The 25,208-nt window shown below is 53.1% G+C and overlaps 1 protein-coding gene across 1 annotated transcript in view; it reads right to left on the bottom strand.

Annotated features, from left to right (window-relative positions):
* Positions 1–3,688: 3,688 nt before the first annotated feature.
* Positions 3,689–25,208, bottom strand: part of Slc9a1 (solute carrier family 9 member A1) — a 59,326-nt gene continuing 37,806 nt past the window's right edge. Inside the window, exons 2-12 of the mRNA XM_041651807.1 lie at positions 16,821–17,281; positions 13,172–13,422; positions 11,945–12,162; positions 10,232–10,434; positions 8,479–8,568; positions 7,994–8,064; positions 7,707–7,880; positions 7,372–7,486; positions 7,106–7,207; positions 6,338–6,410; positions 3,689–5,391 (exon numbers count right to left, since the gene is read on the bottom strand). Of these exons, the coding sequence (XP_041507741.1) occupies positions 5,048–5,391; positions 6,338–6,410; positions 7,106–7,207; positions 7,372–7,486; positions 7,707–7,880; positions 7,994–8,064; positions 8,479–8,568; positions 10,232–10,434; positions 11,945–12,162; positions 13,172–13,422; positions 16,821–17,281 (2,102 nt within the window). The 3' untranslated portion in view covers positions 3,689–5,047. The remainder of the gene's footprint in view (positions 5,392–6,337; positions 6,411–7,105; positions 7,208–7,371; positions 7,487–7,706; positions 7,881–7,993; positions 8,065–8,478; positions 8,569–10,231; positions 10,435–11,944; positions 12,163–13,171; positions 13,423–16,820; positions 17,282–25,208) is intronic.

Genomic DNA, 25,208 nt, shown 5'->3' on the forward strand with positions numbered 1-25,208 from the left:
TATGAGTCCCAAGTACCAAATTCAAACACCCTTACCCACGGAGCCCTATCCATCTCTCCTTCACGCCACAACCAGGCTGTCCTCGAACTCAAGGAGGTCCACCTACCTGTCTCCCGTGTGCTTGGATTAAAGGAGTGTGCCACTTTGGCTTGCACCTCCACTTTATTGGGGGGCAGGCAGGGACTGTCACCCAGCAGAGCTTGCTGATTCAGCTAGAAGGGCTGGCTAGCCAGACTCTGGGTTCATCTCCTTCCCGTCCCCCACCTCTCCCCGCCCCCGCCCTGAGATGACAGCTCTCGATGTGAACACTGGGCAGCTGAACACCAGTACACATAGTCAGAAGACTTAAAAATAGGGAGATTGGAGGCTGGGGAGAGGGTGCTGTAGTTTGAGAACCTTCCTGTTGGGAGGCTGACACCCCTTTCTTTGTAAAGGAGCAGTTATTGCCTCAGGGGTCTAAGTGCATACTAATGACCCCGACTGGCATCCCCACCTGGTGGCTCCTGCCAGTACCGCATTTCTGGATGCGACAGAATGGCTCTCATGGTCCGCCTCCTGCCATTTGATGGAGACCATCTGCAGTATTCTGTAGACTGCCATGTCCTCCCAAGGAATCCGTTAGCAGTACCGACTGGAGAACATGGCAAGCTGGGAGCGAGACTTCCCCCTAAGTCTGGGCTTCTGATGGGCCCTGCTGCAGTGTGTGCTTCAAACAGTAGCTAGTATATGACACCGTTTGAGACAGGGTTTCTCTGTGGCTTTGGAGCCTGTCCTGGAACTAGCTCTAGTAGACCAGGCTGGCCTCGAACTCACAGAGATCCGCCTGCCTCTGCCTCCCGAGTGCTGGGATTAAAGGCGTGCACCACCACTGTTCTTACAGTGCAGTTTCACAAGCATGGGGAACAAGGGGTTATGTGCAGGAGAGTCTCTATTATTCCCAGTTACTTGCTGGAGGGATTCCTGCCTTTATTCCCGTGATTTGTGGTCATGTTAAACTCTGTGTGTGGCTTAGCCAAAAGGCAGGAAGAGGGCCAAAGGCATCAGCTACAGGAAAATTAGTCTGCATTATCAGAAGGAAACTAAATTTTACTATACATTGGGGGTAGGCAGAAAGGCTGGCTGGAATCATGGGGTTCACCAGAGGCCTCCTAGTTCTCTCCTCCTGTGACCCTTAGCTGTGGGGGACCAGAGAACCCAACGAACATCACAACAGTACGAAGTGCAGATATATAGGGAAAGGGGGACACACAATAGTCAGGGTTCTCTCCTCTCAACCTCTCCACCCTAGAATTTGTTGTTCTGGAGACAGGTGTGGCTATAAAGTCCCAGGTAGGACTCAAAGAATCCCCTACTTCAGCCCACCAGATGAAAACCCCAACCAGTCATGGCATTGCCCACGGTAAGAACAGCAAAGCCAGGCATGGTGGTGGCACATGCTTGCTGTGGGAGAATACTCTGGTACACTGGAAAGATTTGTCACTCATATTGGTTTAATAAAATGCTGATTGGCTAGCAGCCACGCAGGAAGTATAGGCAGAGCAACCAGACTAGGAGGATTCTGGGAAGAGGAAAGGCAGAGACTCAGTTACCAGCCAGACACAGAGGAAGCAAGATGAGAATGCCTCACTGAAAAAAGGTACCAAGCCACATGGCTAAACATAGACAAGAATTATGGGATAATTTAAGTTGTAAGAGTTAGGTAATAATAAGCCTGAGCTAACAGGCCAAATAATTTATAATTAATATAAGCCTCTGGCCATTGTCCTTAGAGCCCCAATGACTAACTTTTTAAGAAGGTTTTTGTGCAAGACATTAGGTGTCTTTCTCAATCCCTCTCCACTTTCATTTTGAGACAGGGTCTCTCTCTCTTTGAGCCTTAAGTGTATCTATCAGTGGTAGCTGGCCATCTGGCTCCAGGGATTCCCCCTGGCCTGGCCTCCTCAGTGCTGGCACTGTCTGCTAAACTGAGTTTTTACATGTATCCTGGGTGTGTGCGTGTGTAAAAAACTTGGGTCCCTGTGCTGTCTGAAAAACACTTTAACCACCGAGCCATATTCCCAGCCAATTATTTTATGTATCCCTCTGTAGTTTAGGCTGCCTCAAAGTTGTGGTGATCCTCCTGCCCCAGCCTCTGGAGTATTGGAATTATTGGGATTGCAGGTGTGATCCCCCATCCTAAGTTTGTAATGATTAATATTTCAAGTTAATCCCTGAGAAGAACTGGAAAATGGCAGGGATGCAGTGTTGCTGAGATTTTTGTTTCCCATGTAAGGATTGTGTTTTCCTCCTTTCATGAGAGACAAATTGACATGAAAATCTTCATTATTGTTGGTTTTCTGAGACAGGGTTTCTCTGTGTAGCTCTGGCTATCCTGGAACTCGCTCTGTAGACCAGGCTGGCCTCAAACTCAGATCCACCTGCCACTGCCCTCCCCCAGTGCTGGGACTAAAGGCGTGTGCCACCATCGCCTGGCGAGATTTATATTTTTATTTATGTATATGTGTATGCTGGTATGAGTTTATGTGCACCATGTGTGTGCAGGGGCCACAGAGGGTTGGATCCTCTGAGTTGGGGTTGAGCTGTTAACCACCAAGCCATCCCAGTCAGGAAAATCCAAGTGGAAATTCTGATCCACAGGTAGCTGTGCTGTTGTTTATGGACACAGCCGTGGCTGGACAGGACCCTTCCAGACACAGCTCTTTTCAAGTGCGGCTCTAGAACCTTTTATTGTTGCTATCCTTGAGATGGGGTGTGGCCTTGGGGCCCCAGGTTGGCCTCAAGGAACCCTTCTACTTCTACCCCTCCTGCCTGGGATCAGGCAGAGTCCTGCGCTGTTGAGGGGCGGGGGATGTTTCCCTAAAGTGAGCTCTATTGGGCCTCATCCTTGGTGGTATTCATAACACTGCCTGCACCTTCGGAGTGTTCCAGCGGTTCCCTGCTGGGACAGCAACACAGGGATGCAAGGTGGTCCTTTCCTATAACCCTTTTGGCATGGCCCCCTTCAGATATCCTCTGTAAGGTCGGCTCTGAATCCAGGTCCCAGGCTTGGCAGAGCCTCTTGGACAGTACAGATTCCTCTGGGCTGAGAGCTCACTGCCCTCTGGTGTCAACTACTGGAAATGCCGCTCAGTTCCCAGCTCTGCATTACACACAAACCCCATATTCCAACAGGGTACATACAGGGACTGTATGGTCCCACTTTCCCAGGTGAGAGCACGGGGCTTCAGAGCCTTTGCACTGCCCTCAGGTCCCAAATATAAACTACAAGGTCCCATCCTCCCCCTCTGTTCCTCGGAGCCAGACATACTGGCTTTTAGCAAGCAGAGCAAACAGACTTGTTAGGGAAAAGTAGAGAAAACTCGCCCTGGCCTTCCTTGGGCCTCAATGTCTCCACTGGCCTCAGCAGGAGCCAGTCCTGGGTGCCAGTCAGAAGTCTCCCTGATAACAGCCGGCTGCCCTGCTGCCCCCACTCACACACCGGGGTTTCTAGCCGTGTGGGCACTGGGAACTGTTGCCCTTCAGCACCGAGCTGAGGCCCTGAGCACAGACACGGTACCCCATCACACCGTATCTCCAGCACTTGGCACACAGTATCAACCCCACCAGCAGATGATGGTGGCGGTGTCTCTGTGCCAGGCTCTGAACTTAGTTCCTCAGGCGCCTTTGTTCCCAGGAAGCAGCCCTGGACTCTTATAAAAAACTCACATTGATTTATTAGAATATGAAAAAGGTTTCTTTTGTACAGGTGGCAGAGCGGCGGCAGCTGCAGTGGCTTTGTACATGGTCGTCGATGTCACCGTACATGGCAACTCCTGCCCGAAACAGCACTTGCATGGAGAGGAGACAGCTGGGCCAAGCACCCATGGCCCCACCCCTGGGAGGGACCCCTCTGACTACTGCACTATCCTTGGGGAGGGAGTGCTTGGAGGCTGGACAGGCACCTGTGGGCTTGTGCCCAGCCATGGTGGCAGAAGGGAGTATGTGCTTGTGAGCAAAGGCCTCTGGGGTCCAGTGCTCTGTCTACTCCAGCAGCCCTGGCCAGCACAGGGCACCCTCAGCGGAAGCCTTATTCCCAGGGCTGGGCTTCACTGCAAGCTATGTATGCAGGTAAGAGAGGGGTCGGATGGGGGGGGGGGTGGTGGAACAGGCCAAGGCCAACAGAGTAAAGCAGGCCCGTGAGCAAGGTAGGTGCCAGGAGGCCCCTTGCTCGTGAGCTTGAATCCCGACAAGTTGGGCCACATCTCAATCAGTGCCGTGGGCAAGAGCCCAGTGGGCAGAAGTTCGATTTAGGGGAAGGCGGTAGACAGCAGGAAGGAAGGAGGGGAAGAGGGTGGAGCTGACTGGTGTGGAGTCTCCAGGGTCTGGAAACAGGAGTGCCTCTGTGCAAACGGAATCGTACTTACGTGGAGGTGCAAACATTGTAAGAAGGCAGCACTACCTGGAGCGTGGGCAGCCCTCCAGCTCCAGCCCCAGGAGGCCCGTGGTCCTCATCCCCCAATCACAGTACCTAGCAGGAGCTCAGAGGTGCCCCGAGCCACGGGCCAGGGTGCCATGGCTGGCAGGAATAGCGTGGGTCGGCCATGGGTCCCCCGTCTGTCTCCCAACCACATGCCTGTTGTCCTCTGATTCAGGAGGCCCCGTCAAGGCCAAGGAAGGTTCGGCTCCCTCCTTTCCTGGTGGGGCCACAGTGGAGCCAGAGGCTCTTTGGTTAGAAATGATGATCAAAGATGGAAAATTGGTCTGGATGAGGAGGGGGCTGTGGGACGGGAGGGCCTCGTGAAGCCCTGGTTCCAGGACGGGAGAGCTTGGCTCTAGAGATAGGGCAGAGCCTGCCTCACCAGTCCAACTCTCTGCCAAATGGATTGGAAAGGCAGTTCTGGTGGGAGAGGACACTTCCCAGGAGGCAGGGCAAGCCGTGCTGCAGTGGGGGCTGTGGACCCAGCTGCCATGCGTAGGAAGGGGGCAGGGCCAATCCAGGTCAAAGGGCAAGGGGAGCACCCAGTCCCCACTCTGTGGGAGAGTCTATGGGACACCCACTGGCCTGGGCCTACTGCCCTTTGGGGATGAAAGGCTCTCCCTCCCCGGGCTCGGGGTGAGGGCCTGGGTCACTGAGGCAGCGCTGTATCCTCTGGGAGCTGGGGCTGTCACTTGGTCCAGGAGTGAAGACATCATCAGTGCCTGGGGATGAGGGCTCCTTGCTCCGCATCATGATGACGCCATCCTCATCTTCATCTTCCTCCTCCCGAGTCATCCTTGTTGGATCCCGGTTTAGCCCTAGGACCTTGCCCTTCAGCTCCTCGTTCACCAGGTCCACAGACTCGGGTGACTGTGGGGACGCTGGGTCGATAGTGATAACAGGCAGATCTGCCTTGGGCTCATAGGCCAACGGATCTGCGGATTGAAAACAAAGCATGAGCCGGGCGGTGGTGGCGCACGCCTTTAATCCCAGCACTCGGGAGGCAGAGGCAGGCGGATCTCGGTGAGTTCGAGACCAGCCTGGTCTACAAGAGCTAGTTCCAGGACAGGCTCCAAAACCACAGAGAAACCCTGTCTCGAAAAAACCCCCCCAAAAAAAAACCCCCCCAAAAAAAAACAAAAAAAAAAAAAACAAAGCATGGATGGGTGGATGGGCTCCGCCCCTGAGCCCTGCTCAGTGCGTGCCACACCTCAGGGACCCCTTCAGCCTGTGCTAGCGGCTCTCAGACCTTCCCAAGAGTGCATCTGTGTCTAAGGGCTTCACGCCAGTTACCAGTTGCTCTTCCATCACTCGGTTGCCCTCCTTGGGTCAGGAGTTCCTACTGGTGTCCCACAGGTTAAAAAATAGGGCTTTGGGCTGGAGAGATGGCTCAGCAGTTAAAAGAACTGGTTGCTCTTGCAGAGGACCCGGGTTCAATTCCCAGTACCCACATGGCAGCTCATAACTGTCTGTAACTCCAGTTCCAGGGGATCTGACACCCTCACACCAATGCACATAAGGTAGTTATATATATATAAATTTTTTTTTTTTAAGAGAAAGAAATGGGCTTTTTCCCGAGCCATGACCTGCAGGCCTACGTCTGCCCCTGTTCCTCTTCACGGACTAGTGACTTCTGCCTCCCTACCGGATGCTCTGTGCTATTGCCCACTGCAGTCTTCACCCTGAGAACCCCCGGCAGCACCTCTGTGCCTGGGTTTCAGAGCAGAGCTATGCTGCCCTCTCTGTGAACACCCAGCCCTCCCAGTATGGACATAACTCAAGGTTCGAGAAGAAGTCATGATGGGAAAAGCTCATCTTCCCCCATGATTCTGAGGCTCTCGCTGGCACAAACACCCAGCCTGAGGGCCTCTTTAACCTTACCTGAGCCTATACGGGCCCGCGACATGGTGGGTGAGTCTAGCTTGTGGGCCGGCACTGTCAGGTAGTTGCTGATCTGACAGAGAGAGCAGACAGGGTGAGTGTGGCAGTGGGCTGGCAGAAGTCCTCCGGAAGACACTGAGACAACGGTTCCTGGATGGGCAGTCTCTTTGTCCGTACCGGCACCCGCAATGACACCGGGGCCTTCAGGGGACTTGTCCCAGGCTCTCGGCAAAGCTGGGCCACCTTCCTAGGCAAACTCAAACAGATCTACTTTGTGCTAGACTTGCCTCCAGCCCACAGCTGACCCCAAGATTCTAGATTCTAGATTAAAACAATAGCAATAAAACACAACCCGAGGCAGCATGTCGAAGTCCCGTATGGCCCCCACTACCACCGCAGCTGAGCTCAGCTCCTTACCTAGCATCAAGCCTTGTTCCTTTCCTGGGCACTCTGACTTCTACCAGCCCCTTTAGATTCCTTTCCTCCCAGTGACCCCAGTCACCAAGTCTTGCTGAGCTCCTCTTCCCAGTGTCCCTTGAGCTCACTTGTCTCTCTCTGTGTCATCCCCACCCTTTCTCAGCATGGCTCCTCAGGGGATAAAGCCCAAAGCCTCACTCCACTAACAAACCTCCCAGGCTGTGTCTGTTTCTGAAACAGGTGCATGCCCTCAGAGGAGCCCAGCAGAGCCGGAGGTGCCCTGGGGTGAGAGTGCAGAAGAGGAATCCAGCCTCGAGCATGCGTGAAAGGCAAGCCCAGCCTGACACACACCTTCTGCTCCAGCTGCCGGGCCTTCTGCCTCCGGAGCAGCATCTGGTTCCAGGCTTCCTCGTAGGGGTCGGCCACCAGCGTGTGTCTGTTGTAGGACCGCAGCTGAGGGCAGAACAGTCATCAGGGGAGGGAAGGACTCAAGCTGGGCTGGGAGGCCACGGCCAAGGAGGCCTGGCTGTATGGGGGACAGGAGAAGGGCATGGTAGGAGCCAAGGAGGCTCAGAGGAGAGCAGCTAAGAAGGCGCCAGGCTGGGGCAGGACCTCACCCGCTGCCGGGTCTTCTGCAGGTTGCTCCTCAAGATTTTGCGAATCTCCTCCTCCTTGTCCTTGGACAGTGCTGGCAATATGCGCTCTGAAGCCATGGACTTGGGGTGGATGTTCCTGGGACAACAGAACACAGGTTAGGTCGCCATTTTGGCAGCAGGAGGCCATGCTGGCGGACAGCCCAGGGGTGTGTAGTCAAAGTCCTAAGCCCTAGTATGGCTTCAAGTCAAAGGCTACCTTGACTAGCTAAACAACACGGCCCTGGTGGCCATCCCAGGCTATGGCTGGGGGAGCTAACATAGGTACAGATGCTGCCCAGGTTGGCAGTGGCACTCACTGCATTGAGACAGTGGAAACAGCAGACGGGATCTTGCCCATGCCTCCACTTTCCACCAGCTCGATGGCCTGCTTCATCTCCATCTTGTGGTAGAAGGCAATGAGCTGGGGCTCTTTGGAGCGCTCGCCAGCTATCAGACACTTCTTCACATACTTCTTATTAAACCGGTTGAGCCTGTGGGAGGAGGGAGGTGGATGGGGCTGGTTCCTAGGCATGAGAAGATGCCCAGGCCCCCAAGGACCCTTAACTGTTCTCCACACCCTCCTGCCCACCAGACCTTCACCTACTTGTCCTTCCAGTGATGGTGGCCATAGTGACCACAGATGTCCTCGATGCCTGTCAGAAGGTGGTCCAGGAACTGAAATGGGCCCAGGGCCAGGTCAAGCCTTACTACTGGGCTCCTTCCCTACCCCACCCACCTTCACCCATAGTCTGCTTAGCCGGGCCCTGTAGTTCCAGGAGTAGCCAGGAGGTGGCGCCTTTCCCTTACTCATCCTGAAGCCCAGGCCGCACACTCTGGTGTGCCCCCCCCCCCCACCCATGTGCAACTAATGACAGAGGTTGGTGTCAAGTAGAGCCAGGGGTGGTATAACAGCCTCTTGGGCTCCCAACTGCTCACACCACACTTCCCCTTCAGCTAGAGTCTGGTGGGGGACCTCCAGGGGCTGAGAGATCACCTAGCACTGGGATGAAGGAGGGTACGCTGAAGGCCCAGCTGCGCCCCAGCTCCAGCCTTCTCCTGCAACCCAAGGCCCAGCCCAGCCTCCAGTACCTGGGTGTGGATCTCCTCGTTGATGGAACGCTTAGTTTCTTGCTTTTTCTTCACAGCCAACAGGTCTACCAAGGGCCGAATGGTCATACCCTGGAGGGCAGGTGAGAATCTGACATCCTGGTTCTGCTACATCCGCAGGGAGGCTGAGGAACATCCCTTCTTCCTGAGGGGCACCCCCACCCCAAGGCAAGGAGAATCTCCCAGGACTGGGCTTCTCACCCTCTACCTCACTATGTAAATAAAGGCAGGTCTTTTTTTTTTTTTGGTTTTTCGAGACAGGGTTTCTCTGTGGTTTTGGAGCCTGTCCTGGAACTAGCTCTTGTAGACCAGGCTGGTCTCGAACTCACAGAGATCCGCCTGCCTCTGCCTCCTGAGTGCTGGGATTAAAGGCGTGCGCCACCACCGCCCGGCTTAAAGGCAGGTCTTTAAAGTGCACTTCTTCCTGTCAGAGTTCTACCAGCCCAACCTGTGGAACAAGCCTCATTGCCCGTCTAGTTGGGGCCTGGGTTCAGTGTGGGCTCTATCACCAATCTGCTCTGCAGCCCAAGAAGTCAGGCCTGCAGACATTAGCACTGCCCCCTGCAGACAGAGAACCTCTGCACTGTCCCTCAGACAGAGGACCACCCCCATACAGTCCCCTGCAGACAGAGAACCTCAGCACTGTCCCTCAGACAGAGGACCACCCCCACACAGTCCCCTGCAGACAGAGAACCTCAGCACTGCCCCCCTTACAGGTTCTTAGTGTTTCCCTAGGATTTGGGCTTCAATACCTGCAATATCCCTAAAAGATGGCTCCTTAAAATGTTCCCATTTTACAGATGAGGGAACTGAGCAGTACAGAGGCTGAGGGATTTCCTAGGGCCAAAAAGAGTAGACCCAGAGGCAGGCTGGTTCAAGGAGGTCAGAACCATGCCACCTTCAGTGAAAGTGGGCTTGGAAATCCACTGAACAGACTCAACAGCAAAGTCAACAGAAGGCAGGGCGTCTGAGGATGGAGCGGGAAAGAGGGCAAAGAGGAGCTCGCTCCTGTGAAAGGACAGAAACTGCGCCCCATCCAGGAGGTCTCCCCATATTTTTCTCTCATGAGAAGGCAAAGGTGTGTCCTTCTGGCACCGTGTGAGGTGCCCAGGCAAGGCAGAGGATGCAAGAGAAATAGAGACCAACAGTTTGTTACCTGTTCTAGGCCAGGCAGCTACAGGAGAGCAGTGGGCAACATGCCACACAGACTCCCTTGAGAGGTGGGTAGAGACGGTCATTTAAATGCCCAGCAGTCACTGACCAGCAGGCTTGAAGGACTCTTGGGATCATTTGGCCGGGTTTCCTCACCTCACAAATGGAGAACTGAGACACAGACAGGAGTACCTCCCCAAGAAACACAGCTAGTGGACACTGGGCTGAGCCCAGGCCTCAGGTTTCCCGGCTCGAGAGATGTTCAGCTGCCTGTTCTGCAATGCTAGAAACAATAACCAGGAAACCACCGCAGCCCTGCCCTGAGCTGGGACAGTCAGATCTCGGGCCTGCCAGCTACGCATGTGACATCCGCGGCTCTCAACAGAGCTGGGCATACTCTGGTCACTTCACACACTAACCATTGATTTCACAACGTTCACTACCACAGCTGGGAGCTGAGGCCACAAAGCAGGATGGCTTGCCCAAAGTCATGTGGCAAGTTAGCTACAGGGTACCCATAGCCCTTTCCACCAGAAAAGTCAGGGCCCCCAAGGCAGGGACATGCCCATCCCAGGCCCAGCACCTGCACAAAGACTGTGAAAAAGATGACCGTGATGATGGCAGTGAGGAACAGGTCACACATGGGGAAGTGCTTCTTGTCCAGGAGGTAGCCCAGGGAGAAGGCGATGGCCCCTCGCAGGCCCCCATAAGCGATGATGAACTGGTCCTTGGGGGTCAGCTTGACAATGCGGAACTTGTTGATGAACCAGGTCAGGCCCAGCACACCTGCCAGGGAGCAGGCAGAGGAGAGGTCAGGTGGCCCAGGAAGCCCCTCTCACTAAGCCCATTTAGCTCACTCACTTCTGAGTGAAGTGAGTAAGAACTCCCAGAGGCCTTCAGGGGCTATGGGTCAAGGGATGAGGAGACAACAGAGTGGTAATGAATCGTTACTTATTAAAACAGATGAGCAGCAGGGAAATTGTCTCTCCTTTTCTATATATTGGGAACTGTCCGTAATAAAGTGTACTTCACAATGCAGGCAGTGAGGAGAGGGACGCAGAAGGGTGCTTTGCCCCACATGCCTGGGGTCCTCAGCTTGATCCCCAGCATCACTAAACACACAGACAAAACCTGCTTGCCAACAATAAAAACCCCACAAAACTCTTTACAGGCAGCTTACACCTATAATCCCAGTACTCATGAGGCTGGGCAGAAGAATTTCCAAGAGTTCTAGCCCAGCCTGGTCTACATAGTAAGACCTTATCTCAAACAAGAAAACCCCAAACAACACACAGACCATCACACAGACGGCTCTGTGTCCACACACACACACACACACACACACACACACACACACACACACGCCCCATCACACAGACGGCTCTGTGTCCACAAGCACACACACAGACCATCACAGCCAGGGCTCCGCGCAAATGTAACGGGAAGCACAGACTTGGCTCTCAGCACAGAGAAAAGGGAGTAAGATACAGAGGAAGCAGTGGCCTAGCCACTGAAGTGAGGACAATCTGGCATATGGGGATGGAACCACAGGTGACACCAGCCTGGTGGCTCTGGGCATATGTGCTACGACAGGCTGGGTTTTGAGGGCCTGAGAAAGCCACTGGGCTGTTGGAGTGTTGCAAAGCCCTTCACTATGACTCTCTGTGACACCATCCCCAGCGTCTCCATACTAACTACAAGGGGAGGGTGTCTCTCCCCGTGTGGTCTCAAATGACGTCAGCATCGCAGAGAAGAAATGGGAGCAGCCAGGAACCATTCAGCCAGGAACACACTGCAGTATACGCATCTCACAAACTGGCCTCTCCATACACTATACACCCACAGCTCAGCCTCTCACGCTGTCGTAGACCCCACAACTTAGCCCCTCTACACCATAGATACCCCACATCTCGGTCCCTCAATACGCTGTCATAGATACACCCACACTTTAGCTCCTCTACAGACTGTACTGGACATGCCCCACAAGTCAGCCCCTCCACATGCTATATTATAGACACCCAACAGCCCAGCACCCTCAATACACTGTACTGGACACCCACAGACCACCTCTTCTACATATTGTACCATACGATACAACCCAGCTAGTACTGTACCTTACCACACACAGCCTGTCTCCTCCACACAGTTGCCGTTACACACACACACACACACACACACACACACACGCCTCCCGTGACCTGGGTCTGGCCTCACACTGTATCACAGCCCCTCCACAGTGCTCACACGGTCACACAGTCGGTCACACATCCTCCCTCAGGCTGCGTCTGGCCCTTACCCAGGACCCGGGCAATGAGGCAGAAGAGCAGGGTGCTGATGACGAAGGTCCAGTTCCACTGGTGGGAGCCAGCCACAGTGGAGACCCCGAGGAAGATGAAGATGAGGGTCTCGCTGACGCTGCTCCACATCTTCAGGAAGTATTTGATGGTGGTGTGGGACTTGTGGGAGATGTTGGCTTCCACGTAGGGACGCATCACCACTCCTGAGGCAATGAGGCTTGGGGTAGAGAAGGAAAGGGTTCGAGGTGAGCTGCGCCACTGCTGACAGGCTGACCAACCACCTGCCTACTAGGAACGCATAAGGACCAGATACCCACTGTGCCTCTTTGACCCTCACATTAAGTATACACGGGGCCAGCGAATTCTTGCGTTTTCAGACAAGAGACAGAACTTTTGGGAAAATAAAGTCACCTCCACTTGTCTAACTGAGGTGAGTCCACTCAACTCCAAAGCCTTGGCCTCGTCTCCAAGGCCATACCGCATCTGCCCAATGTGGTCTCTTGGGTTCACTCCCTCCATGTGCGATGCTCCCAAGGCACAGGGTCCCACTAGGGTAGTGGTTCTCAACCCTCCTAATGCTGCGACACTTTATAGTTCCTCACGTTGTGGTGACCCCCAAACATAATATTATTTTCAATGTACTTCATAACTGTAATTTTGCTAGTGTTATGAATCATAATGAAAATATCTGTGTTTTCTAGTGGCCCTGGGCGACCCCTGTGAAAGGGTCACCACCCACAGGTTGACAACCACTGCTCTGGGGAACTCTGCAGGCTTGTCCCCACTACCCAGAGTCCCCCAGTTTAGACTGGCCTCGCACTTCTGTTCTCCTTGTCCCTCACTGACTCTTCCCATGGACCACTGCAAACTCAACAGAGGCCTCAGGGCTTTTGCGACTCAGGCTTGGTAAATGCTGGTAAGGCCTTTCTAGGGAGCCTGTGGCAGGACTGAGACCTAAGACTTCAGGAAGCACGAGATTCTGCCTCCTGTGACTGAGCCTAGCCAACACAGGTTGTTTTTTTGTTTCATCCGCTTTCAGGCAATCTTCAGAATCCTGAACCCCAGAGCCCAATCCGCTAACGACCTGGATCATTCCAGTGGATACCAGCGAAGTCTAGAGTCCAGAGTTCGGGTGCTGGGGAGCTCCTTGGTGACCACACGGATGTAGGGATGTCATGCTAAGTGGCTTCCCCTACCCAGCCCATCACCTGTCGTGCCCGACTCACGCCATGATTCCCGACAGGTGGAAGAGCTCGGCTGACAGGTAAGCCATGTAGCTGTAGAGGAATACGAAGAGCGGCTCGATGACCCGGATGTGGGAGGTGAACCGTGAGGTGAAGGCTGCGATGACCCCGTAGACCACGCCCACAAACACCCCGCCGAGGGACACTACGAAGAAGCTCAGGAAGCCAAGGAAGATGTCCGAGATGCCCACATACTCATAGCTGGCAAACTCCTCAAAGAGGTGATAGAGGACCTGGAGAGGGCAGGCAGGCTGGTGGGCAGGAGGGCAGGAGGGCAGGGCCTGGCCCCATGGCTCCCTGGTTATCCCACCCATGCTTATCCCACCCTCCACAGCCCACAGCCATGAACATAGCCTATACGCAGCAGAGAAACCCTAGTGCTGAGTAGGTATAGAACCTTGGCCTGGGGGCCGGGACCTTCTTCTTTGGAGGCCTGCGGCCCACCCTGCTGGTCATGAATGCAAGCTCTAAAGCTGGGCAGCCAAGCGGCAATCCTTCTTACACACCGCAGGTAACCCAATCTTCTGTGCTTCAGTTTCCAAGGGGTGGGAGCAAGCGCAGTGCCCACGTCACAGGGCTGTCATAGAAGTAAGCTAATAGAGTGCTCAGCACAATACTCCCTGTGCTGTCGCCGCCACTGGTGCCACCAGGTCTACGTATCTCACTGCTTGACCTTGTATAAAGCAGGCCAGTTCCAATAGCAAACCAGGATAGGACCTGTCGTTAACCTCTGGAAGGAAGTGCACGGGCTAGGTCGTATGCAACCTGGGATCCACCAAGAGGGACTGGCAAATCCAAAATTTAAACAAGATGCCCGGGTAGTTCCAAGGAACAGCCAAACTCAGACGCTGTGGAGCTGGAGGCCTCCACAGCTTCCCAGCCTGGCAATGGGAAAGTCTGCAGTGGTCATCACGTACCGACTATCTCTATTGGTATGCAGGCCAAGGATACCTTATACCTATCTCCTTGCTACAGTGAGGCTCAGGCATATCAATTAACATGCCGGGGGGCCCACCAAGGGGCAGGCCCAGGCCCAGAACTTGTTCCCTCAGTCTATGGGTTTTGTTTTGAGTGACCAACATGGCGGCTCCCCAGGCTACTCAAATCCAGCCCTAGATAGCTCTGCCAGGAACCAGATGGGGAGTTTCCAGGCCTGGAAGGAAGGGGAGGCAGACAGGAGAGGGTGAAAGGACAGAGAGCTGATGCCAGGCAGCTTGGGTGCAGCATCACTGTCTTGGAAATATGGTGTTTACAGCTGTACCAAGCCCTAGAAAAGGTCCAACAGGGGCCTGGCAGGAAGGGCAGACGCTGGGCACTCTCTGGGCCCCAGTGCTGCTCCCTAGAAAAGGTCCAACAGGGGCCTGGCAGGAAGGGCAGACGCTGGGCACTCTCTGGGCCCCAGTGCTGCAGGTGTTTCACACCTGCCTGGGGGACAGGAGAGGCCTCAGCAGCAGGTGTGCTCTGCCCAAGGCTAACCTCACTCCTGGTCTGGGGACGCTCAGTGTCTGCCACACGGGCCACTGGAACAGTACAGTGGCCAGGTCCTCTTTTCTAGCCTGCGGCTATGATTAGTGTGACAAGTAGAGAGAGAACACGGTGGAGGCCGGTGGGGGTCATGTGACTCTAGCATCTCACGCATTAGCTGGTGGAGCCTCCTACTGCCTCCATTTCTTCATGCAGGAACACTTGGATCAGAATGCCATGGCCTGGCTGTTCTTTGCTAGAGTTACCTGGGAAGAAGACCTTCAGCTGGGAGAATGAGTCTCCAGCAGAACCAGACTTCCTGGAGCCAATCCTATGGGGAATTTTTTTGATTAAAAGGCTGACGAGGGAGGATACAGTTCACTGTGGATGGTACCACCTCTGAGCAGGTGGTCCTGGTTGTACAGGGAAGCAGACTGAGCAAGTCAATAAACAGCGTTCCTCCACAGCTGCTGCTTCAGCCCCGACCTCCAGGGTCCTGCCCTGAGTTCTTGTCCTGACTTCCCTCGGTCATGGGATGTGACCTGACCTGGCTGTAGGCTCAAACAAACCTTTCCTCCTCAGATGCTTTTGCTCTGGTATTTTATCACAGCAACAGAAACCCCAATGGATATGCAAACCAGATAAGGCAAGCTACATTCAGACTGGAAGCCTCTGAACACTGGCCACATCGTCACCACTGTCACTACTGTCAGGAGATGGCATAGATCCTACACACCCAGATCTGAGTTATCAACTCAGTGAAAGTATATCACTGTTTCCAGTAGTGTCAACATGAATTCCTATCCAGACTCAGCTGGGCAGGGTTCAACTCAGGTACCAACTGGCTTCAGATACACATTAATAAGAATTATTCCATTGTGGGAATTTCTTAAGTCAATAGCCTTTTAGATATCGGCCCATTTTGGGCATGATCTCAGGACTAGAAGTGCACATGAAAATCATGCATGACCCCTTTTTTCTGCTGGATTCGGCTCCCAGCTTCCATGCACACAGGGGACCACAGATGGCTACCCTTACTGTGAGTTTATCCCCAAATAAATAAACCTTTGTTATACTCATTCCAGGCTATTGTGGAACTCTTTGATACGCCCACATTTTGGCGCCCAATGTGGCCTGAGCTCACACTACTCCGCCATGAGAAAAAGCAGCAGATGGCTCGGGAGAATTCCTATAGGAATCCCAGGAAAATGAGAGACTAACTTTGGTGCATCCTGCATGAGCTGAGGCTTTTGTGTCCCTTGGCAGGGGCTGCTGCTAAAGAGACCAAGATGGAGAACTGAATGATCAGGCTAGACTCCGCTGTATAAGAAGTGGTGAGGGGCACGGGAAGACGTTGAGGACAAGGCTAGGAAGCACTCTTCTGTTCCTACTTTCTGTTGCATCCAGAGGGGCTGGAGATGACAGAGTGCGGTGCCAGCAGGACTGGGCATGGACCTCTGTTGTTTGTGTTTTCCTGTGTGTACAGACCCTTTCTTAGGAGCCCAGTTCTGGAGGGGACTAATGTGCGTGCACACACCTGCTTCCTGAGGAAGCCCACAGAGCTCTCCCCTGGCCTGTGGCAGACAGCACTACTACTCTGTCACTTGAAAACAGGCCTAGAAGAGGAGTCTCTTGCTTAAAGTCACACAAAAAAAGTAGTCAATCCTGACCTACTAAATTCACTTATGATGCTTTAGAGGTTTGGGGGGAGCAGACTCCTCATTTCCTTTGCCCAAACCCTGCACATACCAATTCTTGGAGCTAAAAGGCTTCTTGGAGGTTAAATGGGCTATGAAGAAAGGAAAGCACAAAGCAGTTCAGCAATTGGGCAAGACAGCAACAAAATGCAAGCTGGCCAAGGAGCAAATGACCTAGTGGGCCAAGAGCTCAGGTCCTACAGGGCAACAGACTAAATCAAGCTCACTGCCTAAAACCTTAGCTCTGCCACACTCTAGCAGGTTGTCTGACTTCCACGGCTGTCTCTAGCTCTCTAAGATGAGAATAGCGCATCTCTCTTCAGGTTGTCCTGAAGTAAGAGAGAGAATCCACATTCCATTGCTTATCTGACACACAAGCATGGAGAAACATGGCCATCCAAATTATCACCAGTGGAAGGATTAGGCATTGCCTGTGCCCCATGTGCGTGTGGTGTGGCCTGACCCCTCACCACAGTGACGGCGTCATTGAGCAGGGACTCTCCAAAGACAAGGATGTGCAGCAGTTCGTTGATATGGATCTCCTCGAAGACAGCCAGCACAGCTACCGGGTCCACGGCCGAGATGATGCTGCCGAAGAGCAGGGTGTCCAGCAGGCCGATGTTGTTGATCTGCTCACCGCCCACCAGGCACACGGCGTACAGGAGGCCACCCAGGAAGAAAGCATTCCACAGTGTGCCCACCACAGCAAAGATCAGGATGGTGCCCAGGTTCTCCGTGAACTGCCGCAGTGGCAGGAAGTAGCCCGCATCCAGGATGATGGGTGGCAGCAGGAAGAGGAAGAAGACGTTTGACTGCAGGAAGGGGGGCGTCTCGCCAACGCCCTTGATCAGGCCCCCCACCAGCAGCCCCACTACGATCAGCAGGCAGCTCTCCGGGACGATACTCGAGATGGTGGGGATCACATGGAAACCTGTGAAGGACGAGAGAATGGGAGGCCGTGGGCTTTTCAGGGGAGCCAGAAGAACAGAAGGTTGGGGACAGGACTGGGGACCAGGAGAGCATCTGGCGAGAGGTGCACAGGCTTGGTCTCAGAAGGCCGCTCTCTTAACTCTCTGAGCCTCGGCTTCCTTGCCTGTAAAACGGAAGGGATAATACCAGCTTCACAGGGCTGTGGTATAAAATAAATTATTTTTCAAATTTACATTTATTTTATATGTGTGTGTGTATGCATGCATATATATGTGAGTCTGCACCATGGCACGTGGGTGGATATCAGAGGACAATTTGTGGGACTTGGTTCTTTCCTTCTATCATATGGGTCCCGGGGATTGAACTCAGGTCCTCAGGCTTAGCAGCGAGCACCTTTCCCTTCTGAGCCACTCTGGATCCGATGATTTCACAGAACATTCATTAATTGTCTCTGTCACTGTCCTAGACTGTCAGAAAGCAGCAGTTCTATATACCTCTAGCAGACAGAAATTAAACTGACAACAAGGTGCAAAGTACCCAAGGCAGCAAGCTATTCCTGAGCCCATGGCATCTTTTCAGGCAGAAGTTCAGGGAGGCTGACTTTTGCCCCACCCAGGGAAGAACTATTTAATGATTCTGTCTCAGGGAGGGCTCCATGCCATGGAGGTGTCTAAATCACAGGCCGGCAGTGAACGGTGCTAAAGTGGAGACAGCAGAGAGACCGCTAGGAGAAACGTGGGGACAATAGGCCTGGGTCTGCAAACTGGCAGAGCACATGCATAAATTTCCGATCCCAGACTGGCAGGCAGGAGGCCGTGGACATAACCGAGGCATGCTTTTCCAGACATCAGGAAAAGGTCCCAAGAGGTCAAAAGCCATCAGTTGTGGCAAGCAAAGCAAAACCTCTTTGCCACCCTACTCTGCCTTTAGTGCAATCCCACCCACTCTAAAGAGAGGGCAGCATAGGCTGAAAAGGTAAAGAGACTCGCCCAAAGTTGGAGCAAGTCAGTAGCAGAGTCACGAGAGAACCCAGATCTGATGTCCCGCTCCCGATGCCCCGCTCCCAGCCAGCTCCCTAACTCTGAGATTGTAGCTCTCCTAGCCTCCCTCCCCATCAAGCCATCCTGACACCCAGCAACCATTCCCAAGCGGTGCTGGCCGTCAGCAGCATGCCATTCTTTGTTGTGGACCATGCTGAGGCTCCATACACGGGCCGCGGGGATGATAGGTCTGGGTACAGAGCCGTGTTCCCTATGAGTTCTTCGGTTTGGTTCTGCAGTAGGAAGGTGGGGGAAGACCTGGGTACCCAGATGCAATGTTGGGTACCAGACCCCAAAGCCAGCTCGGTCAAGAGACTGAGCCCTTTGTTCAAGAACGATGCTCCCTCCTCTTCCTGAGCTGGTAAATTTCACAGTATGTGCTGACTTGAGAATGACTGTGATCCTCAAGGACCTGCCTCGACAGATCTTTGCCTTCTTCGTTCCCAGAGCCTTGGGAAGGAAGGACATTTCTCTCAAAAGCAAAGGCACTTCTATGCTCAGTACTGACCCAGGAACACTAGTACACCACAGTCCCCATACAATGACAAGCTCCCAGGAGACACGGAAAACACACTAGGGAAAAACACATCTCTGTCTTAGGGCAGGAAGGAAACCTCAAAGCTACCTTGTACATACATGCTCCTTGTGCGCTGAAAAGATGTCTATAGGCTAGCCAAGTGGTGGTGATGCACACATTTAATCCCAGCACTTGGGAGGCAGAAGCAGGCAGATCTCTGTGAGTTCGAGGCCACGCTGGTCTACAAGAGCTAGTTCCAGGACAGGCACCAAAGCTACAGAGAAACCCTGTCTCAAAACAAAACAAAACAAAAAAGTTTCAAATTCTCTTTAAATGGGTATTTAGTCATAGGAACATGAGACAACTGAGTTCAGGGGACTAGATTCTTACAATGGGCCAGAAAGCACAGAAAGCAGTGTTCCAAGATCAAGAGTGCAGCTCTAAGGACTGGTGAGATGGCTCAGTGGGTAGAAGTGCTTGCTGCCAAGCCTGATGACCTGAGTTTGATCTTCTGGGTGCCACACAGTGGCAAGAACCAACTCTTATAGGTTGTCCTCTGATCCCCACAGGCAGGCTATGGCACCATGAGCACACATAAATAAATGCTTTATAAAGTACCATCCCCCCAAAAAAGAGTACAGCTCCAGTCAGCTGGCCTTCCTTGAATGTTGTGGGTCTACTCTATAGAGTTAGCAACAGCAGTTGTCTTAGAAGAAGACAGAGAGCCCACAGTAAGCAGAAGATAGCTTCCACCTTCACCTAGCAGAAAGGCTGGGAAAATGCCTCTCGTCCTGTGTTCATCAGACCAACCCACAGAGCTGGGATCCAGGAACGAGCAGCCACAGCTCCTGTCTGGAGAGGGTGTGTGAGAGAGACAAGCTAGGAGCAGTAACGTGGGGATGTTTGCTGCTCCTGAAGGTGTCCCAGAACCAGCACTGTGCTGGAAGTTCATGGTCACACTCAGTCCTGCGAACAGCCGGGCAGTGCTGCATGCAGCGGAAGACAAGTCTGGGTGTGCGAGGAAGGGTTCTGTCTAGTACAGCTGTCTCGAGCCTGTGGTCAAGAGTTCTCAGCCGGGGCTGGAGAGATGGCTCAGTGGTTAAGAGCATTGCCTGCTCTTCCAAAGGACCCGAGTTCGATTCCCAGCAACCACATGGTGGCTCACAACCATCTGTAAAGAGGTCTGGCGCCCTCTTCTGGCCTTCAGGCATACACACAGACAGAAAATTATATACATAATAAATAAATAAATATTTAAAAAAAAAAAAAGAGTTCTCAGCCATTGCTGGAGTGTCAATATTTTCCCTGAGCTGGCTCTGCTGGGCCCTGGGGAGCTTGTGAGAAGCTCATGGGGATGACCACGCTACTCTGGAATGAGTCCTCTCTGGCAGGTGAACAGTGGGTGTCCCTACAGACGAGGAGCTGGTGCTCTGAGAGGCAGGATGTGCCCTCACAGGCTGCTCAGGCCTGGGCTTGGGGTCTCCTGACCAGGGGACAATATGCTTTCTTCTGTTGAATCAGCTCCCAGGGGACCCGGGCTGCAGTCATGACCCTGGCGTCCTTCCCCTCTCATCTGCCCCCAGTCTTCCGTTTGGTCCTGCTTCCTAGTATTCTGCTGGGGGCTCCAGGCCTAAGTGGCCTCTAGGCTGAGTCCAGGCCACAGGATCTCTTCACCCTTGGCTTCTTGCCTGCAGTGGGTGGAACATTACTGGAAAATGCTCGGGGGAGGGGCGGTGTCCCTCAGGAGGAGGAGACTCCTAGGGGAAAGCAGCTCGCTTGCTTGTGGTCTGTCCTTGATTGTCCCTCTCCAACTGTCCCCACCCTGTATCCCCCAAGTGTCCTGAAACACAGGTAACTGGCTGACACCTGTAGTGGGGTCCCTGGCGTGGTGACAACGGGCCAATATCGAGGGCTCCTCCAGGGCTCAAACTGTAGCACTAGTGACTTAGCTACAATGGAATTCGGGTAGGGCAGACAGAGTTAGAAACAGATCTAGAGACAAGGGAGCTAGAATGGATCTCAGACAGCATGATATGGTCAGTGGCCACAGAACCAGTTCCACAAGAGCTGTGCACTGCAAAAGCAGTGACCCCTTAAGCCCCACAGTGTCCCTCGTTCCTCCAGGCATCCTGTCCACGCAGAGCTGTGTGGCAGGAAGGTGTGGAATTCCATATTCCTAGCCTTGCACAATGAATGCAGCTGCAGGCTGGCCTCCCTGTGAGAAGCGCTGTGGGTGGAGAGGTGTTCATTCCTTCCCGCTGGAGCGCTGGTGTGACCATGTGTGCACACGATGTATGCGCACACAATGCACACCGACAGAAATGACTAATAGTTTGGATTTGGATTCTCCAGGCTCTCTGCAGCTGCTCCGCCCTTCACCATAAAAACATTTTATTCTCAATCTCAGGCTGCCTCCATCTGCTTGGGTGGGCACGGTGGAGCAGGCAAGGCTGTCCCATGTCACCCACGGTTCCTAGGGTGACCACATGTTCCTGGTTCTGCTTGTCACAGGCCTGCCTGGCCTGGGAAGAGATGGAGGAGGCTGGGACGAGGGGTCTCTGAGGCCCCCCAGTATCAGGTCACCAGGGACCAGACGGCAAATCGGGGGCTCTGCCATCCTGCATCCAGGCCTGAAGACAACTCTGGGGCTGCAGTTCAGCTGGTGCCCAAGGGACTTCTCTCTTCAATGCACAGTGATTCCATTTCTTTACGTCCCTCATCAATGCCCCAGCAGCTGTTCTCAACCACAGCAATGAGAGACAGGGCCTCACACGGAAGCTACAGTGACTCTACAGGTTACGATGTGTGCTAGCCATTTTGATCTCATTCGCTCCTCACCATGACTTCGAGAGGACACAATTTTAGATGAGAAAACTGAGGCGTAGAAAGGTTAATTAAGCAACTTGGCTTAAATCTACAAAAGCAATAACTGGGTAAGAATCCAGGCCCGGAGTCTGCTCTCAGTCACCCACACCATTCCCTCTGGCTTCCTTCCTCGCTGGTTTCTCAGAGGACCCACCCAGGACTAAAGAGGCCCAGAGCTGTTCCCGAAAGACCAGAGGCAGCCATTTTTTCCATGAGCCCTTCTTCCCCAGGGAGGCCTTCACGCGGTTCCTCTCTCACGGTCCTCTTGAAGGCACCGTCCCAGGAACCATGCACCGAGCTTAGCCAGAAGGGCCTTTGCTGCCAGCTCTTAGGGCAACAGGTGGCAGTTAGTCAGACATGGGTTCTCACTATGATCTCATCGGTGGGACCCGAGGAGCAAGAGTAGCTCAGAATCAGCCACTGCCTCAGCAGGATCCCAGACAGAAGTGCAGGAGGTAGAAGTGCCTACCCACGCTGTGTTTCCAGAGCTAGCAAAAGTTAGGTCCCAACCAAGACACAGTAACTAACCAGCATATGGCCTTGTCAAGTTACTTTACGGCTCCTGTCCTCAATCTGCCCACCTCTAGCAATGCCAGTGGGTAGAAGCAGATGAATTAGAGGAGACAATAAAGGTAAAAATGCCAGGTATGGGAGTGCATTCCTTTAATCCTACCTACTTGAGATACTGAGGCAGGGGGACCATGAGTTTGAAGCCTGCCTATGCAACTGAGAGGGAATCTCAAAGAGGAGGAGAGAAAGCACAAACGATGCTGGTGGCCGACGTACAATGTGACAACTACTCCATTAGCGTTTTCATCCAGGGCCAACAAGATGGTTCAGTGGGTAAAGTTCCCATCGTACAAAGCCTGGTGACCTGAGTTCTGACTCCTGGAACCCAAGTAAAAGTGGAAGGAGAGCTGAGCAGTGGTGGTGCACACCTTTGATCCCAGCACTTGGGAGTCAGAGACAGGCAGATCTCTGTGAGTTCGAGGCCAGCCTGGTCTACAGAGTGAGTTCCAGAACAGTCAGGGCTATGCGGAAAAGCCCTGTCTCACAAAACAAAAAAACAAAACAACAAAAAAGTGGAAGGAGAGAACCAATTGATTACACAAAGTAGTCTTCTGACCCCTACGTGGGCACTGTTGCGTGTGTGTTCTTTCATGGGCCCACATCATGCACACACATACAATAGCGATAAATAAATTTAAAGTAAAACTTCCTTCAGCTGAGTATAATATAAATACATTATCATGACCCACTGCTGTGCATGAACCCCCCATTGCTGGACACATACACCCCACTGCTGTGCATGTACCCCCCATTGCTGTACACATACACCCCCAACTGCTGTGCATGTACCCCCCCATTGCTGTACACATACACCCCACTGCTGTGCATGTACCCCCCATTGCTGTACACATACACCCCACTGCTGTGCATGTACCCCCCACTGCTGTACACATACACCCCCAACTGCTGTGCATGTACCCCCCATTGCTGTACACATACACCCCACTGCTGTGCATGTACCCCCCATTGCTGTACACATACACCCCACTGCTGTGCATGTACCCCCCACTGCTGTACACATACACCCCACTGCTGTGCATGTACCCCCCACTGCTGTACACATACACCCCACTGCTGTGCATGTACCCCCCCATTGCTGTACACATACACCCCACTGCTGTGCATGTACCCCCCCACTGCTGTACACATACACCCCCAACTGCTGTGCATGTACCCCCCCATTGCTGTACACATACACCCCCAACTGTTGTGCATGTACCCCCCATTGCTGTACACATACACCCCCAACTGCTGTGTATGTACCGCCCCACTGCTGGGCTGAAAGTTACCAAGGCTGGAAAGTTCTTTTTTTTTTTTTTTTATTTATTCTTTGTGTGGGTGGGAACTTCTAAGAGCCACCCAAGTCCCTGGCTTCTAGCACAGAGCAAACATTAACTACTCGTGATTGAGATGCAATTGTCAGATGTTAAGCATGGAAAGAGGAAGGCAGAAGGGACTCTCAGTTCTTAACGCCAAGCAGTGTTAAAGGGGAAGAGAAGATGGTGTCCCGGTGCAGGGCTACCAGGCTGGGCTTTTGAAGGCTCAACAAAAAAATGCGTAAGGAGCAGAGTCTGTCTCCCCTAAAAACCTCGTGACCTGGGCCCTTCTAGAGGCTATGCAGACGGATCCCAAGTTCAAGGACTGTATGGACTACACAGCAAGTTCTAGGCCCTCCTCAGCAACTTAATGAGAGCATGTCTGAGAATAAGAAATAAAACAGGAAGATTTAGAGTGCAGCTCAGGGGTCAAGTTTTTGCCCAGCATGAGGGAGGCTAACGGAGTCAGTCCAGACACTGCAACAACAACAAAGAATAAATAAATAGAAAGAGCTAGAGAGACCACAATGGTTAATGCTCATGCAGGAGACCTGAGTTCTGTCCTCAGCACCTGTGTTGGGTGACTCACAACCTCTTATAACCCCACCCCCAAACGATCTGATGCCCTCTTCTGGCCTCCCAGGGCAAGTGCACATACATGCACGCACACACTTAAAAATAAAATATGTAAGAAAAAGAAAAAGAGCAGAGAGGAGCATGGCGGCACATCTCTCTAACCCCAGCAGAGGGACGTGGATCTCTGAGTCTGAGGACAGCCTGGTCTACACAGCAAGTTCCAGGGCAGTCAGGGCTACACAGAGAAACCCTGTCTCTAAAACAAACAAACAAACAATGTAAACTAAAGGCTGGAGGGAATAGCTTAGGATTCCAGCTTGTCTAGGATGAACAAAGCCCTGGGTCTGATCTCCAGAACCACATGAGAAAAAGAGAGAGTGTGGGGGAGGGGAGACTCCCCGTGACCCCAAGCCACATGACAATGGTTGTCCAGCACAGAGAAAGGGCACATTTAGAGACACACTCAGATGCCGATGTGAGGGGCAGGGCTGGGGTCTTCACATCGCTCTTCTCATTCCATAGCACAGCCTGATCCTCATTTGATGGATAAGGAAAAGGGTCAGAGAAGCAGGGTGACTTGACCAGGGCTGTATAACTGGGAAGGGCTGCCATAATTAGAATCCAGGTCTCCTAATTGCCAGTTCTTTGAGCTCCACGAAACCTAAGCCTGTCAGGATCAACAGAAGAATTCAAGTCTGCCATATGCCTCCCCCACATAAACAGTCAGAAATAAATCTGCTCCCAGTACCTGGGTAGGAACCATCCCCGTGCCCAGAAAAGTCGGTCTCTCTGTGCCTCTCCCTAGCCTTTCCACACAGCAGCTGTCTGTTTCAATCCATACATCAGAGTCTTTCTAGGTTGTAAGGGGAAGGGAGGACACACAGGGTCCTGTTTGGTCAAAAGTGAGACCCCAGCCTCCTGACACCCCTATATCAAGCAGTCTGGGATGATTGATTGAAAGAGTCACCCCAGCCCCTGGCACCCATCCTTGGAGCAGGAAGCTCCATTCAAGACCCCTCCCCCTGGGAGCTGCGTTGGTACGGA

The sequence above is a fragment of the Microtus oregoni genome, unplaced genomic scaffold (genome assembly GCF_018167655.1).
Source record: "Microtus oregoni isolate MIOR12 unplaced genomic scaffold, Mior012 000005F_ref0000423, whole genome shotgun sequence".
NCBI lineage: Eukaryota > Metazoa > Chordata > Mammalia > Rodentia > Cricetidae > Microtus > Microtus oregoni.